This window comes from Aspergillus homomorphus (genome assembly GCF_003184865.1).
Source record: "Aspergillus homomorphus CBS 101889 unplaced genomic scaffold BO97scaffold_6, whole genome shotgun sequence".
In the NCBI taxonomy this organism is placed as follows: Eukaryota; Fungi; Ascomycota; class Eurotiomycetes; order Eurotiales; family Aspergillaceae; genus Aspergillus; species Aspergillus homomorphus.
In genome coordinates, this window is record NW_020291892.1 from 1,008,304 (window position 1) to 1,028,538 (window position 20,235).

Sequence of the window (20,235 nt, forward strand, 5' to 3'; positions counted from 1 at the left end):
GGGAGAATTGGAGAATGAAGCCAGCCAAGCCATGGACTTACCACGCCATCTCGGATGCCTTACAAGAATTATGGATATGGATGGGTCGCCGCTAAACCCGAAATTGGCCAGCCAACCCGGGTTGCATTGATTACTTCCCGTATCCGTACAATGCTGTCTGTCTGTCTTGTGTGTGTGTCTCTCTCTTCATTCATTCCGCGTCTCTCTTTTCTGTCTCTCTTTCGCGCTCTATTTACCGACTACCACTACTACTTACTCTACTTACTCTTCCCTTTCTCTCCCAAGTTTATTACTAGCGAAAACTAGTGGGGAAACCCTTGCACTAGTTAGCTGAGTATTATTAGTGAACTAATCACATATATCGACTGAAGGTAGTTACTGCAATTATTCCTGACTGATCAATCGTCTTTCCCCTCCAGCTTGCCTGCTGGTTACCTGCCTACTATTCTTCCATCATTCCTTCCCCGGGTCTCTCTTCCACCCCCTCATCCCCAAAAAGAGATCGGCTCCTGCATCGATCTGAAGATTGTCCATTTATCCACCAACATCACCCCGTCTTATTTTCACCCTTACTCCCAGACGATACCTCGCCTGCTTCTAACATGTCACCCCAGCCTTGGTTGTGCCGGGTTTAACGCCATTGACTGGCTGTGCCTTGGCCTCTTTCTCTTCCCCCCCTCCCCCGGTGCGGAATTTTCCCTGCCCAGCTCAACGCTATCTCTGTCGCGTTCGCTTGCCGACACCTCGGCCCTCCCTTTTCCCATTCGAATCCATTCGCTATCAGCTGCCTCGCGAATAGCACGCCGTCGTTCTCTTTCCTCCCTCGACACCAACACTTTCCTCAGCTCCGGACTTCTTGGCCTGCTATCCCTCTCCGCATCTTTAATCTTTGGCCAAATATCATATGCTTGATGAGTGCCTATCCCGTCACCGTTGCACAGACTAGAAGTTCGCCTGCTCATCCTCGTCCATTCATCCGCCTCTGACGTCCGCCCGGCTACCCTGTCGAGTAGTGGGGTGTGTGAGCGAACGCGTGCCATTAACCGCAATGCCTACGTACCCCATCCGCCGTCGGCCTCGCGAATGTAAAACTTGCCTTCCATGTCGGGCGAGCAAGGTTCGCTGTGATCGCAATGTGCCATGCGGAAACTGTGTTAAGCGCAACTTCACCTGTTCCTACGGTCGTCCTCCTCCCTCAGCGCCTAGACCCGGATCGCTCCTCGCCGACCAATACGCCTCCGCGACCGCCTCAACAACCACCACACCTCCATTCCTACCTCCGCAGTCGCATCATTCGTCCGGTCGCGATGCTCCCTACGGCCCCGATCCCGGATCGATCGGGTCGACCACCCAAGATGGTCTATCGGACGTTGTGACTCTGTCTCAATCGGAATGGGACGAGATAAATACTAAGATGCGGACTATGGAGGAGATTCTGGTCAGTTTGGACTCCTTGTTCCAGACTCACGGGGCGCGGAAAGCTACCGATCCCCAATCGGACGTGTCGCCGTCGGAGGAAGAAGTCTCAACCCCGTCGGAAGGCATTTATGGCTCAACTACATTGAAGACCGGCTCCGTCCATATTGGGTCGCGATCGGCATTGATCGACATTTTGGACAAATCGAAGAACTCGGAGGATACGGCACAGGCGCTGCCAAAGGAAGACCTTCTTGCGGAACTAGCCTTGGGCAACGAGTCCGCCGCTTATCCGTTCGTAGATCTTTGGTCGTCGGACCCTTATACATTCAACATTGCCGGTGTATGTAACGTACTGCCTGATGACGAACAGTGTCGAAAGTAAGTCCATGGCCCTTGCGATCCGTATCTTTGATTCGAGCGACTGACCCGTTCGGCTGGCTGCAGGCTGTTGAAGTTCTATACAGAAGTTGGTTCCGTGCTGTATCCTGTGCTGCCAGATATCTCGAGACTGGAGGAGAACATGGAACGACTGCTGAAAGGCCGACAAGCTGCCGGTGGTGTGTATCGACCGGATGCTAACGGTCTAGTCAAACCATTTGGCATGAGTGTATCCTTCCTGAGCCTTCTCTTTGCGGTTCTGGCTTCGGGCTGCCAATTGTCCGATTTGCCAGGCAAGGAACGGGAGTTGACCTCATGGGTATATGGTACGTACAGGGTTCCTTGATTTGCTGTGGCAAGGCTAACCGACTGCTAGTATCATGTGCTTATCATTGTTTGCGCATGTTGAACTATGTATCTCAGCCGACCGTAGAAATCATCCAAATCCTGCTGGTCATTGGCAGCGTCTTGTCCTATAACATGAACGCAGGAGCATCGTACACATTGCTTGGTAAGTGTTGTTCTTGCTGTTACGACATCTCGACGGAGCTGACTGTGGTTCGAAGGAATGACCGAGCGTATGTGTATGGTGCTGGGTTTGCATGTCGAGACGTCGGGTTATGCACGACACGTGCAAGCGGCGCGGAGGAGAGTCTGGTAAGGCCTGGATGCTATTCTGCGAAGAAAGTTGTGATACTTACCGACGCAACCAGGTGGGCGATGGCTTTTCAGAACAGCCATTTTTCCCTGGCGTACGATCGGCCTTCCATTACCATGATCAGCCAGCCCGAGATTCCGTACGATCCCAAATCGATGCCGGGCCACCGAGGATACTTTGAGACGCTGTGTCGCATCATTTCCGTTGTCCTCGAGATGCTGCGAGGTCTCATGTTCACCCATCATTGCCACCTGCGGTTCCATGAAATTCGAGATTATAAGCAACGCATTGAACGGATCCTCGCCGAGGCGGCACCGCACTTGCGATTCCAGGAACGCTGCACCACTCTCGCGGAGCATATCGAACGGACCGAGCTGCGGCTGCATTCGTCATATTTCATATCGCTCATGTGTCGGGTGTCGTTGGATCCAGACGCACACCTTGATGAGCAGCGGCGAGAGATTATCAAGGAGGACTGCTTGAACAACCTGAGCAACACGATACAGGCATTCATCGAGCTGCATTCGATTAACGTGCATGCATCGCGCACCTGGATCAGCCTGCAACGGACGATCGCGTCAGCATTTCTCTTGGTGGCCAATAACAATGAGCGACTCCACCCGCACACATGGGATCTGATACAGAAATTGGAAGCGGTGTTGACCGATCATGTGCATGGCGATGGCGAAGCCGATCGAAACAGTCGCACCGACTCCGCCAAACACCTTTCCTCATCGCTCCGTGCCTTGCGCGAAGTCAGTGCCGCCTTCCGTGCGCGCAGCAAGAAGCAAGACAAGCTATCGGTCCCAGAGACTGTTGCGACCACCCCAAATCTGTCTCCTGCCATGGTGTTCACTTCACCATCGCCCGCAGGCTTTGGCCCCGTTGGGGCTCCGTATCCCCCGAATTATAGCGTGTCTCCTGAGGATGGACATATTGATAACATTCTTAATCGCGTCTCGGATGTAATGCTTTTCCCCAGCATGGGTACTGGGAGTGCTTGAACCAACTGGGCTGCTACGCGAGATTTATAAGGGTCCCGAGTAACATAGGCTGAACTCCCCAGCCGTGGCGCCATTGCCCATGATCTGTCCTTGCGGACGATCCCCGTAATAAAGGCGCTCCCACCGTGGGAGAGCGATCGGTGAATCTGAGAATCCACCGATGCTGACCACCACTATCTTTCGATCACAGACCCAGGACGCCTTTGTGCTCTCCACGTCGCTCCCTCTTCCATCTCAGGAATTGAAGCCCTTGATGAGGTTGCAAAGTGGGGATGGCGGTCGGCCGGTCCAGAGGGCTCTGTGCCATCCTTCCTGGCTAGAACCTGGGGTACTATCTCGGAGAGGGTCCGCCACTTGCAGAAGAAGAGGAGCCGAGGAGGAGACTAGGGAGGAGGGAGGGAGGAGAAAGCCGGGCATCGGCGGATACTTGTAGTAATTGAAGATAGCCCCCCAGTCACGAGTGTTTTCCCGGGAGGGCGTGCGTGAGCCCCCTCTCTTCGGTTCGTTCCGCTTTCTGGACATTCGCATTGTGCTTTTTCGTCGATTTACTTTTTTCTCTTCCAACCCTTGGCCCCTTGTCCTTTGTTTCGAGTACGGATCCGGGTTTAGGCAGCCTCTGATCGGCCGAGTATTAACCGCTTCGGCCGAATAAGGAGCAGAAAAAGATCGCCCGATGTCTCATCCCGAAAAGGAGGAATGGATGGCATCGCGAGCAATAATGTAGCCAGTTGTTGTTGATGATTCCATTCTTGGATCTTCATCACATTTGCTGTAGTCTGCATGATGGTTGCAGCCCTCCCCTTTTTGGCGGGAGGGAGAAAGGTCATCCATTACACGGTCAGCAATCTACCCAAACTTTAGTGCAGTCCCACGACAACGGGTTCAACGTCCGCATGAGGCGATCCGGCCGGAGGCTTAAGGGCTGAGGCATTTTAACGCGTGTGTACTGTACACGAGATGACGATGGTGGCCTTGACCCGATAGGAGCGCGCCATGCCATGACGACGATGGATGAGGGCCAGACGGCCCTGTCCCCATCATTTTCGGCTGCGGAGACAAGCCATTTTCCTCTATTTCCCACGTGCCATACAACTGAGTCCGTTTCCTTACCGGCCGAAGCGCGCACTCTTCGGAGACATCCGGCGATAAGACCGACCGAGAGGGAGAGAAAGAGAGGGCGAGAGGAGCGGCGTTTCCAAGTTCTAACGGTCGACCCAACTACACTTTAGTCCATCAAGTCTAGACTGCATTGACTTAGTGCTCTTCCTCCCCTCCCTCCATTTTGTTGCACGGTTGTGTTGCACGGTGATAATCTCCGCGGGGTCGAGTTTCTTCTGCTAGAGAAAAGAACTCTTCGGCCTCGGAGGTAAGAGGCTCAGTGATTTGTTCCTTCGGCTCCGAGAATTCTGTCTGGCCTGATCTGAAATTCCCAGATTCATTGAACTGGAACCTGGACCAGGACCTGGAATCTTTTTAAAGTTTGGGTAAATGGGCCCGAGATGATGGCTTTTGTGGTGGAGATAGAACAGATAGACTATTGTTTGTTTTCTTGCAGGCGTCCTGTTTATAGATTTCTATATAGAATTATCCCTAGGCTGTTTGTTCAAAGTAGGTACGTCCCCACCAAAAGAAATGTACATTGATGAATAAAACCCGAGGATGAGATCTAATCGCCCTCAACCCCCCTTCTGCATTCACTCTATACAGTACAGATCGCCATGCGAAGATAACCCCGACATGCTTGCTGGGCGGTCATGATAGCCCGCTGCATCGGGATTTGGATTAATTTCTTGCCCCTCGCTCTCTGCTGAACTATTGTATTGTTCCAGATCCCGAGAAGCTACTGACTGTATACCAACTAATTCGACTGGAGTCTTCCGCCGTTATCCTTTCCCCTATTATCTTTATACCTTACCTAACCGCCGAATAATCCTTTCGGTTCACGACCCAAGACGGGAGGGAAATGATCATGCCATCTTCTTTCTTTCCTCTTGATTTGATCCTGCTAGACAGGGATTGGAATCCAATGGAGAAATGAGGAGAAGTAAGTTACTACTCTAGAACGGAGGTCTAACTTACTCTACAACAGCCTTACCATCTAATTCTAGAGCTGTGCTAGATTTGAAGGTAAGTGGACGGTGGTGCTGGGTGGCATGGTGTTTTGGGGTCTGGTGGCTTCGGCTGCAGGGTTCTACATACCTCCGACCCTACCTACCTTATCTGCTACTGCCTCTTGATTTAAGCGCAACGCGCGATGGACGTTTGGGGGGCGCTGTTGTTGCTTGTTTGGGTCGGCTCTTGTCGGGTCGGTTGGATCACCCTCTTCTTCTCTCGGTTTTTTTCTCTACGAGAGGATGGAGCAGGGAGGGGATGCTCGCCTCGAGGACGAGTAGATTCGCTGGCTGTCTTATCCTTTCCCTGATGATTTGGGAAGAAAAGCAAGCGATCGTGCGATTCTACTGCACCGTAGGGAACAAAGCAAAGCAAAGAGAACGAACGATGACGTCGTAGCACCTGCATTCATTTTCGAGGAAGTAGTCCAGCCCAAGCAACCAATCCAAACCAACCGAGCTGCCAAATGTAACCGACTCGAACCCTTTCGCTGTTCATGTTGTCATCGTAGAGTTCCAGCCCTCCTTACTTAATGTTTCAGGGGCTGGCTGCATTCCTGAATGGCCGGAGGAGATCGACCTGGGGTAAACGAACGGCCAAACGAACCGTATGATCGATCCCCTCGCATCGTGGACTTCGGCCGAAGGGTTCAACTTTCGGATGGGAATGGTGGTTCGGATGCGAGAGTTGGGGAGTTATCTCGGATGCGAGGGGTTCAACTTCTTTGTGTCCTTTTCTTTGTTGTCGTCTTGTAGAGATGGTGGTGGTGATTTGCTGGTGGTACAGTAGGGTCTGCGTTCGGATATAGAGGGTGGAGGTTGAACCCTGGAGTCGACCTTCGGAGCCGGGGCAGTGATGACGTAGGGGTTTTCTATACAGGAGAAGATATTGTCCTTGACTTTGTTGATCTGGGTTTGTGTTTGGGTGGTAGGTTTGTCCTTCGTGGATTGGGCATTGGGGATTGGGGATTGGATTAGAGGAGGGGTGGTGTGTGAAGGCTGTATTGGTATATGGTGTGAGGTGGGTTGGGGTTTTTTTGGATAATTTCGAGAGAGAGAGAGAATTGTGTACAATGGAGAGTTGCTTCCCTTGGAGTCTTGTTTTATTGAGTGCTACGGTCTTGATTTGTGCGAGAACTATGCCATGGTTTATCGCCTTGTGCGTGTTAGGGATATGAGTATTAGGATGAATCGACCTAGATAGGCGGTTAGTTCAGAGATTCTGTATGTAGATTTATATGAGTGACGTCTCAAGACTTTTCCTTCCTGATTTTGGTCCGTAATTCCTCGTATCTTACTCGCTTACTGACTAGGTAGACCATCGCCCTTGGGTTCTTATTATCCTGCGAGCCTGCATCTATCCTCCCAACGCAACAACAGGCGGGTTATGTTTGTATATCCTTTGACGAAAAGGATAAGCACTGCTAGACAATGGAAGCTACTGGATGAGGGCATGAAATTCTGATTCTGCCGATATTAAGGCTTTGTGAAAGGGAGAATCAATATACGGACCTACAGGAAGGTGTTCCACTAAGTCTGTTTGCGATTCAGAGAATGTCTATCATGGCTGCGAAGGTGCAGTCGATGAAGCGGGCTCTGGCTCTTATACATACTCAAGTAAAGCGCTGTGCTCTGCTTCGTGTTGAATGTATATAGCCTTGCAGTACTAATGTGTCGCGTCTGAAGAGGGCCTGGTTCAGTCGCAGAAGCTATCAAGATTACCTTGATGAGCTTGGTATTTGGAGTACGCCGGAAACACGCCGGGGCACTTTGAAGCCAGAGCCGTTGAGACGCTAAAGCTGCCGGCGTTGAGAAGAAGCTCGTCTTCGCTGCCAACATCTGGAGTACTCATCTTGCGGTCGAGCAAGTAGCATTCTAGCCGTCCTATCTCGTGGCAGTGTGGGCTGGATCATTCAACAGTGCTCACTCTGCTAGACCTGCGTATTTGGAGATATATATAGAATACCACAGATCTATTGACTCTGGTGGTTCGATTCTGGCCTCGGTGTGCTTGCCTGGGGTTGGAATGTAGCATAAACGATAGCCGCCTCTCGCAAACGCCTTCGACGACTTCCCTTTCCCATCATTCAACTCCAAATCACTTATCATGGCACACACACCATGACTTATCTCCAAGACTTATTCCGATCCTGTCGATAAGGTACTCTGGGATCTAGCGCTTGTTCCATTACTATTCTCCGTTTGTGTGGTGCTTGCCGGTGCTGCCTACCTCAATAATCGCTTAGGCCGAAGTTGATCAACCCGTCATCCCTGCTCTTGATACAAGCAAGGCTCCTCTCAGTGAGTTTGCAGAGTGAATGGCTACTCTAGTCTACAGTTCAAAGTGATACTGAGTTTGATACGACTTCGATGCTAACATGCGATGCTAAAATTAGGACTACGAAGATATCATGCTACAGCAGGCGTTTGAAGCCAGAAGAAAGGCCCAACCATAGGAACGAGCGCGGGACCAATACCTTGGTAATACAGGAACTATTGCGCTTGAGATTCTCGTACCTCATTTGAGCATCCTGCTGCATTCATAGCAATGCTACTGTGATCAGAGCATACAAGGATAGTGTCTGGGAAGGATTGACAGGAGATTAGACAGTATAGGTGGTCAAATGGCTCTTCGAGCAAACTGACTTTGACCTGACTGTTACAGAGGATGCGGGGGAGTGGATAACACGATGTAGGCTCTGCCAATCTGAGCATCACTCGCTTGCTAAGGTTGTCAGTGCCCTTGTGGAGCTGATGCGGCCGAACAAGACAGATGTTATAGATCATCTCGATCACCGTGGCCCTGCGCCGAATCAATATGCGCATGTCGTCCTTGGCAATCGTGCTCCTATAGTCCCTCATCTTGCTGATATTCTGATCGGGCCTCTACTCCTTACGAGTCGGTCTACTACCACTTGGGCGCCACTTGAGTATCCTTATACGCTCAAAACCCATGGTCGTGTGCGCAATCTTGAGGCCGACTATAACACCATTTACTCGGAGTGGCTTTACAAGGCTAGCGAACCTATTGTAGACATAACCCTGGGTCTTCTCAATAGGAATGCGCTGGGCTCGGACAACGATACGGAATGTACATGCGGTCTGGCTGTCCATGGATGGCATCATCGCATGCATACAATTTTCGCCGGTATATCAGTCACTAAATGGGCTCTCACTTATCACAGCCTTATCTGCGCTGTCCCCAACAGATAGGAAAGGTACTCCGTTTCATGTACCACACCCCTCATTGTCTGCATCCAGGGTGCGGAGAAGATTCTGGCCGTTCTCCTAATTCCGAATGTGGCCTGGGGCGTTTCCTGATCATCAGTGGGGAATCAAGCTTTGGATAGTGAATTGTGCATGTACGTATACTCCTTCCTATCATGCATATTTCGTTTTCAGCTTCACGAGTAAGATGGATTAGTATTTCATAGAACTACGTTTCGACAACTTGAAGGCTTGATGGCAAGAGCGTCAGCTAGCCGAAATTTCCAACCCGCCGGGTGAATGAAGGGCTATTATGTTACATGTAAGTTTCTGGATACGAGCTCTCTTCCAGTAGAGTAGGATATCATGCTGATAAGACCTAGGACTCTTACGAAATGTCAAATGTCCCAATATGATGCTTGAACACTAGGAGTAAGATTTCCATTTACCCGGTACCAGGTATCTCACGGGTAGAGTAGGTCATGAAGCGCGATAGCCCTTTTGAGCGACTGCCGCCGCCTATCTTTAAAGTAGTACTATCCAGTACAATCCTTCTCTCCTTCCTATGACCAACATGTGATCAACATGTTCAGACCTCGACCAAGCTCACGTCAGTCAGCTCTTTTTCTTTCTCCTGCAGGGGGTTTGCTCCATCATTCTCTCTGACATAGATACTGAGGTCTGCAGTACTGAAACCCACTCAACAAGGAGGGGAAAAGCAGATGGCGTCAGCAAAACCTCACTGCAGCGGAAATTCCCACCTCTTGATCCGCGCTCAGCGGGGAAATGCTTGTGCTCTGCATGGACCTGCCTTATTTCCTTCCCAATGCGGGGTTTTGAAGTCACACCGGTGGCGCTGGAATTAGTACTTCCGAGGCACTTCAATTCGACCTACAGGGGTAGTCCCAACCAGTCATTTCCGAGACCCATGGTTTGCTACGCGCAGGAAAGAGGGGAGGTGTAGGTATGTGCTTCAATTTGGTAAGGATTGGATTTTATGATTTATAAGATGGGAGGCAGGGTGATGATGTGCCTTTCAGCTTATAAATAGATGCTGATCTTCTTACTCGCAGCCATACACACATCACTTCAGCACTGTGAACTAGATCGCCATTCTATCCACTCACCCAAGCCAAGCCTAGACATAAAGAGGAAATTCCAATGCCCCAAGAACACCACCTCGACGCCCTGGTCGTCGGTACTGGTTTCGCCGGGATCTACGTCCTCTACACCCTCCTCCGGGAAGGGTTGACGGTGCAAGCCATCGACAAAGCCAGTGACGTCGGTGGCACGTGGTACTGGAACCGTTACCCTGGTGCACTGAGCGATACCTGGAGCTACGTCTATCGCTACTCCTTCGATCGGGACCTGTTGCTGGATTATCCGGCGCCCAAGTGGTATTCCACCCAGCCAGAAATCTTGGAGTATCTGCGCCATGTTGTCGCGCGGTATGATCTACGGAGGCATATGCAGCTTGATACGGAGATGGAGAAGGCGAAATGGGACGATACTGCCAAGCGGTGGAAGGTGTATTGTCGGACTGGAGATGTGTTCGTGGTGCGATACCTGGTGACGGCGCTGGGGCTCTTGAACGAGGCTCTTGTACCGCGCATTCCGGGCATGGAGACGTTCAAGGGCCGGGTGGTGCATACCTCATCGTGGGATCCAGAGACTCAGCTGGAAGGTAAACGGGTCGGGGTGATTGGAGTGGGCTCGTCCGGGGTGCAGGTTGTGACTGCAATTGCTGACAAGGTCAAATCGTTGCATGTGTTCATTCGACGGCCGCAGTACAGCGTCCCCGCGAATGATCGGGTGATGACGAAAGAGGAACGAACGGTGATCAACGAGCGGTACCCGGAGATCTGGGCGGATGTGTTTTCCTCGCATATCGCCATGGGCTTCACCGAATCGTCCCGGAAATTTGGCGCAGTGGCGCCGGAGGACCGAGAGAATATCCTCGAGACGCTTTGGAACTCTGGCAATGGAATACAGTTTATGTTTGGAGGGTTCAGCGATATCACCACCGATCCGGAGGCTAATGAGGAGGTTTGTCGGTTTATTCGTCGCAAGATTGCGAGCATTGTGAAGGATCCGCAGAAGGCAAGGGTGCTGACGCCAAAGGAGCCCTATGCTCGGCGGCCGTTGAGCGACTCTGGGTATTACGAGAAATTCAATCGGGAGAATGTGTATGCTATCGATGTGATGGAGCATCCCATCACGGAACTCACTCCCGAGGGCATTCGCACTGCAGACGGGAAGCTCCACGACCTGGATGTCCTCATCGTGGCCACGGGCTTCGATGCGATGGATGGCAGCTACGCGCGGGTCAACCTCCAAGGTCGTCAGGAGGGAGACAATCTGAGTGACCGCTGGAGGCGCACAGGATCGGAGTGTTATATGGGCTGCTCGGTGTCAGGGTATCCCAATCTGCTCATCGTCTCGGGACCGATGGTTGGGTTTTCCAATGTGCCGCCCCTCACGGAGACAAATGTCGAATTCCTGCGCGATCTGATCCGGCGAGCGGAAGAGATTACCAAGAGAACCGGGCGTCAGTGTGAGATTGAAGCCACGCACGAGGCTGAGAGATGGTGGACGGAGCATTGTGATGAGACCGCGCGCAAGACAATTTTTGCCAAGGCGCCGTCGTGGATGTTTGGGAAGAACGTCGTTGGCAAGAAGCCGACGAGCTTGTTCTATCTTGGAGGGCTCGGCCCGTTTCGTGCTAAGTTGGCGGAGGTCAAAGCAAGGGGGTTTATTGGGTTTCAGGAGCCTTTGGGGACGTTGGGCGAGCTGCGTTCGCATCTTTGAGATGACTGGAATCGGCGCGGTTCATATAATTGAAGTGTTTTAGAACTTGTTAACTGATGCTGAGGTGTTCTATCTTGCTACAAGCTCTCAATCTCTTGTGGATATATTGATCGCAGTGTCGATACTAGAGGCGTGTCCTCTGAGACCTCGATGGCCAGATCCTCGACAGCCAAGACTGCTATCCACTTGATTCTCGCCAAGGGTGTGTCAAGCCAGTGGGCTGGTCTAGGCTTATGGCAATGGCGCTCCCCTCTCCCACGACTAAGACCTTCTGTGGTGTTATACTACCTACATGACACATTCTACAAAAGATAAAGTTCTAGTCAATGTTCATGTCGCCTTGTAGGGCTCTCTACCAGTACTTCAGAGGTGGATAGTTGGGATTTTTCTCAACGGAATGGTCTAGTAGCGCATATTGAATGGAAAAGTCCATAGCCTAACAAGCGCATGAATGCTTCATTCTGCCTTTCATAAATACCCACGCTCGAGTTAAGCCTGTTGTGGCCCTTCTTCGGCTATAAAGCCGATACTGATCTACTTGCATAGTCCAGTCTTGCAGCCTAATTTCAGCAAAGCTCTGCTAAATGCCAGTCACATCGTTCACATCGCCTGTCAACATCGGACACGCGGAGGTCAACATCGTCAAAATCCCAAGATATGAGGTGGGGCAGCCGGATAATCCTTCAAAACAAGTCTGTTTGAATTCGGCTGAAACCCGGTTATTCATAGCTTTTGCAGCCACCGGCACTCGATTCCCCGCATTTCCAGGGTCAGTGCCTGAAACGCCAAATGATCCCGTGTGCCAAACTCTAACGCCTTCAGTGACGGAGTCCAGCCCGGCAACGACGATCCTTAACCCTCAACTGCAGTTTATCCCAGACGATCCCCCCCATCAATGGCGCCTGCAGAATGGCTGAGCCTTTTGATCCACGGAGAATACCCCCGACCGTCCACGCCGGTTGAATATCCTACAAAGGCAGAATTGGGGTTTGTCGCGGGTCGACCTCAGAATGATTGTGCAGCAGCGTTTTGAGGGAGTGGGATTTAGCCGTGATGCACGTTACTATACATATCCTCGAGGCATAAAAGGAGTGCGCTGGACCTTGAGATTGAGCAAGAATTCCAGAAATCGACCGACTATCTGGATATCAAAATTGTCAACACAATGCTTCCGATCTCATTCCTGCTCACCTGCCTGCTCTCTGCACTGGCATGCAGTGCCCGTGTTCTTGGGGACACGGACTCCCTTTATCCTCGGGCTGGATATCTGCAGCAGGTCACCAATTTTGGCAGCAACCCTACCAACGTGGGCATGTACATCTATGTCCCGAATAATCTAGCCGCCAAGCCCGGTATTATTGTTGCGATTCATTACTGTAAGTGCTTGCGTTCTCTCGTTTGAAATGCCAAGTGGCACGCACCTCCAGATTATGAAGAAGAAGAAGAAGAAGCTAAAGCATCAACACTACAAAGGCACCGGCTCTGCCAACGCCTACTACACCAACTCCCCATACGCCTCTCTGGCCGAGAGGCACGGCTTCATTGTCATCTATCCGCAGAGTCCGTACTCGGGCGCCTGCTGGGACGTCAGCTCAGAGGCGACGCTCACGCACAATGGCGGGGGCAACAGCAACTCCATCGCCAACATGGTCACCTGGACGATCTCTAGGTACAACGCGGATACCAGCAAGGTGTTTGTGACGGGCACCAGTTCCGGCGCAATGATGACGGTCAGTACTACCTAAGCATAGTCCCCATACTCCCAAGCCCCAAACCCCACGAACCTACTTCTCTCTTTCCCGCACCCCACAACTAACCCCAGAAACAGAACGTAATGGCAGCAACCTACCCAAATCTCTTCGCAGCAGCAACGGTCTACTCGGGCGTGCCCGCCGGCTGCTTCTACAGCTCCAGCAACCAAGTCGACGCATGGAACAACAACTGCTCGCAGGGCAGGTCGATCACCACGCCGGCGCACTGGGCGGCCATTGCCGAGGCCATGGACCCCGGGTACAACGGCGCGCGGCCCCGCATGCAGATCTACCACGGTAGCGCCGACACCACGCTGTACCCGCAGAACTACTACGAGACCGTCAAGCAGTGGGCCGGCGTGTTCGGGTACAACTACGATGCGCCCGCCAGGACAGAGGCCAACACCCCGCAGTACAACTATGTCACCACTGTCTGGGGGGATAAGTTGCAGGGGATCTATGCCACGGGCGTTGGGCACACGGTGCCGATTCATGGGGATCAGGATATGGCTTGGTTTGGGTTTGCGTGAGTGGTTTGGATTTGCGTGAGTGGTTTGGGGAGAATGTAGTTGGAGGGTGATGGGGTGGAGGTAGGCAGGACTCGAGTATTCATTCTTTTGATAGGGGATTTTAGTTGAGAGATATGATGGATGATTGCATTAGGCCAACTATCCTCCGCAGCGTAATCGAACCCCTTCGATGCTGAGTAAATGAGACAAACCACGTCGGGCCTTAACCGTCTATATACTATATAACTCAACGCCAAAAAGACATGTTCTATATAAAATGAGACGGCGAGTCATAAACCCTCTCCGCTAACGAAGCAGGGGTCGCCAGCCCAGTTTTTCAACGATCTGACACCTCACTTCCCTCCCCTAGCGAGCCGAGTCGACTCGAGCTCACCAATGTGAACCGTTCTCCCCGAAAGAGGACGGATGGATACATCGTTTCCTTAACGCCGAGCGCTGACTGTTCCCTTTACCGAGTGCTCGGATACTAGCTATATTATTATATCTAATGGAATCTTTGGTTTACCTCGCATCTACTCTTTTATTCTAATAACCAGCAGCCCAAAATCACTAATATCAAGCCTTGGATGCGCTGGACCTCTATTTAGGCTATTAGCAGGGTTTTAGTAAACTAGCTGGTCTCCTCTTGGTATAACACTGGTTCAAGTTTCCAAGTTCCACCATGACAAATATTATCAGATACTGCCTGCCTATACTTGAGAGGCATCTTATTGTTCTAATATGCTAGGTATTCTAGAATTACTAGACTTTATAGCCCTTCGTGGATTTTACTAGTCAAAGAAGCAGATATAATCTCCTAATATAATCTTTGAGATAATACTGGCCCCTAATCAAGCTACTGTCCCTATTTCTAGCAAATTCTTGAGGGGGCTGGGTTACAATCACCAGCAAGTACTAAGACTTGTAGTAACTACAATAAACTCTTTTAGAATAAATAGATTTATTGCTATATCTAGTGCTACCATTTATCAAGATGTGGCACAGTAACTAAGCTTGCTAGTAGTTTACTTAGTAGCATGGGTTGAAGCTCTTTATAGAAGTAGTCACCCTGTCAAGGCTCCTGTGGTCCTGGCACCATTAGACAGTGATAACAGTTATTGTCTGGCTCTTCATCATGGTCAAGCTAGTGTTCCAGCCAACACAGGCTTAAGTTACCCTTCCAAATATTATATGCTTGCTTGAATCGGTAGTAACAGTCAAGCCTATGCACTTGTTCCTTATAGCAAAACCAATCATCAATGGCCTGCACAGCACAGCTTAAGTCAAGCCAAGTATCCATAGGAGTGGATATGTAGCTATTAACCTTCAAGTACTTGCTCTGGATTAAAGATAGAAGGTCTGGAAAGAGGCGCTCCAGGCAAGTAATATGATAATATCTTGCATGGGCTTTTAGATATTTAGCATCACTTCTATAGTAATCCAACCAAAATAACATACCTGCAGGATCCACTAAAGCCACATGATATGTAGACTAAATACTTGGGTCTCCCATGCGTCTCTTGATCCTACAATTCCCCACCTGGCAATAGCTAACTTTAAGCTTTGGGACCTCCTGTAGTACAAGCACACAGCCCATATGTTCCAAATTATCCCTTATCTTTGTAGCTTCAACTCTCCTATCCAGCTCTTCCCTAGCCTTCCTGCTTAAGACTGGGATCATCACTTCAATCTTTCGCGAGGAACGCCGATACGCCATGGTGGAAAAAAGATTTGATTCTGTCTGTGTTCGAATTGTTACAGACAGAGCCTTCTGCAAATAGGCATGCATGGTGCGTCGAGACAGGCAGCGACGCCAGCAAACAAACGCGCAGTCAGCGTTACAGCGCCGACGCAGCATCTAGCCCACAAAATGACGCAGCATAGAAGTATGACCGAAATTTACCAATTCAGCTTCAGCAGCGTTGACTTCAGGAGCTATACAACTCTCTCCATGAGCTGTCACCCAATTGCTAGCAACCTCTTGCCTACAAGCTAAATTCAGCTATGGGCCTCACCTACACCCTCGCCATCTTCTCCGGCGGCTTAATCAGTTACCTTCTCTATCACCTCCTCCGCCCCTCCCCTATCGCATCAATCCCCTACAACCCACCTTCAGCAATCTCCATCCTCGGCGACATCCCCTCCCTTCTTTCCCACCTGAAAGCCAACCCCACAAACACATTCACAACCTAACTACATCGCTCCTCCGAACCCTCAATGTCCCTCTAATCCAAGTTTTTCACCAACCCCTCCCGCCCCCCAACCCTAATACTTGGCGACTACGCAGCAGCCTACGAAGACGATGGGGGAGTTGAAGGGGAGTTTGCTGCCAAGGGCGAAGTGGGAGATTGTTTGACGGAGAAAGATCCTCACGGATGCGATGATGGTGATGGAGGAGCATGTTCAACGAGAATTAACCAAGGCAGTTACGAAGATTCACGGGAAAAAGAAAAATATTGCAATGTCCGCTGTCAAGCATATGGTTGCCCATGAGAGGGACCTGGTTGATAAGGAGGGACGAAAGCCCGATTATTTCTCACGCGTGATAATTGACGAGGTTGGATACAACATTCTCACAACCGGTGAGCCCGAGAGCTGACACTAACCCATCCAGGTCGCAGGCTTCACCATCGCCGCATACGAGACCACCAGAACCACGCTCTGCTGGGGTTTCAAGTACCTCACCGACTTTCCTGAGATCCAGTCCAACCTCCGTCGCGCCCTTGAAAAAGGGTATATGCCAGCCACGAGGACCGGACGCTCCCGAACAATTCAAGAAATCCTCAACACAGACGTCCCCTACCTCAAAGCGGCCGTACAAGAGATCCTCCGCTTCACGAACCTCGCAACAGCCTTTGACCGACAAGCCCTAACTGACACCCAGATTCTCGGGCACGCTGTTCCCAAGGGCACAATTGTGACGTGCGTACTCCTGCAACCTGCCCTAGTCAGCCCTGGTGATGTTTCCAAACTATCTACTGGGTTATAAGGCGGGCAACAGCCGTGGGATAATCCAGATCTGGCGCTCTTAAAGCCTGGTCGCTGGATACAGAATGACAAATTCAACCAGAGGGCTGCACCACAAGTCGCATTCGGGCAGGGTCCTCGCGCTTGCCCTGTGGAGGTGTGTCTGGGTATGAGAAGGACATCCTTGCAACGCAGAAACCGAAACATCAGAAATTTGACCAATCATCGGCTCCTTGTAATCAAGACGAATCCACTGCGGTGCACAATATGAGTGGTTCGTTCTCGCCCCCCCTGAACTTTGCTATCGCCCTTACCTCGGTGTTCGCATAAGCGGTTAGGGCTCGCATAAGCTTTACCCGGCCCGACCTCGGGGCGCCTGATGCAGGCTGGGAAAGAACCTGCCAGGAGGTACTTTTAGTTGATGAATGACTAGACATACAATCCTGTTTACCTATGTATCAACCATATTGATGCATTAGGAACTAGCACTAGATAGTCCCTCTATGCACAGTAAGAGAAGAGAAGATCACACATAAAGTACAAAAGAAACAGCAAGTGTATCTGTAGGGAAGTATCTACCGAAAGGCAGCAGCAGCCTTGACCTCACCGAAAAGACCGCAGAGAAAACAAAATGTCTATCCCGTATTCACACCATCGCCAAAAGCTTCCTGTTTAGCGACAGCCTCGCCATGATGAACCCAACACTGCCCGCGAGAAGTACAACCCCGCAGAAGATCTGCAGGTCGCGAAACGAGCCATGATCGTGCTGAATCAGCGCGCCTCCGATTAGATTGCTGACGAGCGCCGCAACAGACATAACCGCGAACTCCAACCCCACTCTTAGCCCAATCTCGCGAACATCTGAGATCTGGGCGATCATCGCAGGAAGCAGTGACACGAAAGCCCCTGATCCAAAACCATACAGCGCCGCAAAGACGATCAGCGGCGCAGTGTGTTTCGCCGGAATCCAGAGCGCCAAAGCGATAATTCCCGAGAACAGACATGTCGCAATCTGCGTGTTGTAGCGGCCCACCTTGTCACCTATCCAGCCAGGCAGGATCCGGCCGAACAGGCTGGTCGCATTGAGAATCGGGATGAGGTACTCCGCGAGGCTCTCGGACATGCCGTAAGACGTGGCTTGGTACTGGATGTAGTTGATGGGCAGGAACATTCCCAAATAGAAGAGGAAAGAGCCCACTGTTGTCGACAGATAGGTTTTTTCTTTCAGCGGGGCGAAGTATTGCACCAGTTTCAGCTCCTTCGGGCTCGGAGGTAGTCGCGAAGACAGAGTCAAGTTGCCAAAAATCAGCATGCCGAGAATCATGAACGCAGCGATGCGAATCGCCCATCCGAACCCGACTTGCCGGATCAGATGGTTCAGCATGATGGGGAAAATGACCCCGCCGAGACTCGAGCCGCCAGCAACGATGCCAATGGCAAATGCGCGTTTCTTGTGGAACCAAGTAAGCACGCAGTTTGTGGCGGGCGAGAAGAGGCAGCTCGTCCCGATGGCGGAGCAGACGCCCTGCGCGAGCAGGATTTGGTAGTATCCTTTGCACAGGGATGTCATCAGGAGTCCGAAGACGTGGAAGAAAGTGCCCGTCAGGATGATGTAGCGAGGGCCGTAGTTATCGTAGAACCGACCGACGATGGGACTCTTTCAGAGTTGTTAGATTTGCGTTTGGGATTGGGGCAATGGTGTGCATACACCTGCAAACATGATGAAGAGTTCAAGCGAAGCAATCCACGCAATTGTGCTCGAAGAGTAGGACTGTAGTTGGTGGGACTGGTAGTAGTCTTGGAAGATGCCGATACCTGGTCTCCTGTTAGCTTTCTCTTCATTACAAGTATGTCTATACTCACAGTTGATCCAGCCAAAGCTGCAGAAGACGCAGCTAAAAGCGCCGGCCGTCACCATCCAGGCTTTCACTCCTCCGTCGGGGTACTGACTCGGATGCCATGGGCTGACGGCAGCCTTCCCGGGTGACTTCTCAGGTGGTTGGTCGTTGACTGCGACTTGGGAGCCGGCTTCCAGATCTTGCACTGTCATATTGCGGAGTGAGGAAGTGAAATTTTGAGTGGTATTTGTCGGGTTTTAGCGAGGAAGTGTCGAGTTTATATAGGAAGACCGGAACAAGCCATCGAGTGAATTTAGGGACAAGACCCCGAACCCCCCAGTGGCGTCGGCCGTCGGCCTCGCATAAGCTACCCTGAGTACCATAAGGGACTGCCACCGCATAGGCCTGTCCGTTCTTGGCTATCAAGTTACTGACCTTGCTACGGCTTCGCGGCGATGATTCCGGCGGAGTAGGAATAATTCATACGAGCCATTTCCGTTAATCGCCCTTCGGTGCTCGTTGGAAGCAACACTCTTCGGTCCGATACGTGCGGATAGAGCGCGGTCGCTGCACACCATTTTCAACCACCCACCATGCCACAAAAAGCGCGTAAATCAAGGCAAGAATCAATGGAGCAAGAAGGCAGGATCCAATGCGTGATTCAAGATCTAGAAAATGAAAAAGAATTCGGTATTGAGCAAGCTATTAAGATTTATAACTTGCATCCCTAAACCCTATATGATCAATTGAAGGGATGTCAACTTCAGGGAGAACTCCACAATGACAAGCATAAATTATCTATACGACAGGAAGAAGCACTAGTAGCATGGATAGTATTACTAGATATATGTGGTGCTCCTAGGCACTTCCAAGTACAAGAGATGGCTTAAATTATCCTTGAAGCTGAGAACCCAACCACCACGCCTTTAGTTGGAAAGAACTAGGTTACATAGTTTAATGTAATTCATGGTCGACCCGCCCACCTCCAAAATTGCGAATGCACCCACTAAACTTGAAGCTATTCCCAACAACTAGAGTAGCTAACAGCCAGGTTAGGTCAGATTAATAGGAATTTTTATACCTGACTATAGGTTAGAGTGGCTTAACCTGACCGTTATACCTTAACCTTAACCTGACCTTAACCTGGCGGTCAGGTTAAGGTATAAAAATCAGATTAACCGCAGGTATAACGGTTAACCGCGGTTAACCGTTATACCTGAATCAGGCAGAATTAGGCAGGATTAGGCACAAATCAGGCAAGAATTAGGCAGAAACATTCTGCCTAAACCTACCGCCTTCTTTAATAGACTTAGTTGCCGAGAAATTTGACCCGCAGGTTAACTGTTGGTTAATCTGGGCAGGAATATATCTTAACCTTATCTGACTATAATCTAGTAGTTAAGTTAAGATATAAAAAATAATTTAATTATATAATTAAGATTAGATTAAGATATATTATATTTTTTATTATAATATAATTATATTCTTTATATTTATTTTATTTATTTTATTTATTTTATTTATTTTATTTATTTTATTTATTTTATTTATTTTATTTATTTTATTTATTTTATTTATTTTATTT

At 50.3% G+C, this 20,235-nt stretch overlaps 5 protein-coding genes across 5 annotated transcripts; 4 read left to right on the forward strand and 1 right to left on the reverse strand.

Annotated features, from left to right (window-relative positions):
• The first annotated feature begins 799 nt into the window (after window positions 1-799).
• On the forward strand, window positions 800-3,576 carry BO97DRAFT_242126 (cellobiose response regulator). Its single transcript, XM_025690798.1, has 5 exons — window positions 800-1,797; window positions 1,864-2,123; window positions 2,174-2,308; window positions 2,364-2,454; window positions 2,511-3,576. Exons 1-5 carry the CDS (start codon window positions 1,049-1,051, stop codon window positions 3,457-3,459), a joined length of 2,184 nt encoding a protein of 727 aa, XP_025554453.1. The 5' UTR covers window positions 800-1,048; the 3' UTR covers window positions 3,460-3,576.
• A 5,884-nt stretch (window positions 3,577-9,460) lies between these two features.
• Window positions 9,461-11,944, forward strand: BO97DRAFT_242150 (flavin-containing monooxygenase). The gene is made up of 2 exons (XM_025690799.1): window positions 9,461-9,741; window positions 9,851-11,944. The coding sequence occupies exon 2, from the start codon at window positions 9,939-9,941 to the stop codon at window positions 11,583-11,585; it is 1,647 nt and encodes a 548-aa protein (XP_025554454.1). The 5' UTR covers window positions 9,461-9,741; window positions 9,851-9,938; the 3' UTR covers window positions 11,586-11,944.
• Window positions 11,945-12,360: 416 nt separating this feature from the next.
• Window positions 12,361-14,004, forward strand: axeA (putative acetyl xylan esterase). Its single transcript, XM_025699455.1, has 3 exons — window positions 12,361-12,961; window positions 13,059-13,315; window positions 13,408-14,004. The coding sequence occupies exons 1-3, from the start codon at window positions 12,751-12,753 to the stop codon at window positions 13,864-13,866; spliced, it is 927 nt and encodes a 308-aa protein (XP_025554455.1). The 5' UTR covers window positions 12,361-12,750; the 3' UTR covers window positions 13,867-14,004.
• Window positions 14,005-16,306: 2,302 nt separating this feature from the next.
• BO97DRAFT_422089 (cytochrome P450) lies at window positions 16,307-16,834 on the forward strand (the record flags this gene model as incomplete). Its single annotated transcript, XM_025696759.1, has 2 exons — window positions 16,307-16,402; window positions 16,460-16,834. The coding sequence occupies 2 exons, from the start codon at window positions 16,307-16,309 to the stop codon at window positions 16,832-16,834; spliced, it is 471 nt and encodes a 156-aa protein (XP_025554456.1).
• A 618-nt stretch (window positions 16,835-17,452) lies between these two features.
• BO97DRAFT_463344 (MCT family MFS transporter) lies at window positions 17,453-18,730 on the reverse strand (the record flags this gene model as incomplete). Its single annotated transcript, XM_025699456.1, has 2 exons — window positions 17,453-18,469; window positions 18,521-18,730. 2 exons carry the CDS (start codon window positions 18,728-18,730, stop codon window positions 17,459-17,461), a joined length of 1,221 nt encoding a protein of 406 aa, XP_025554457.1. The 3' UTR covers window positions 17,453-17,458.
• Window positions 18,731-20,235: the final 1,505 nt, after the last annotated feature.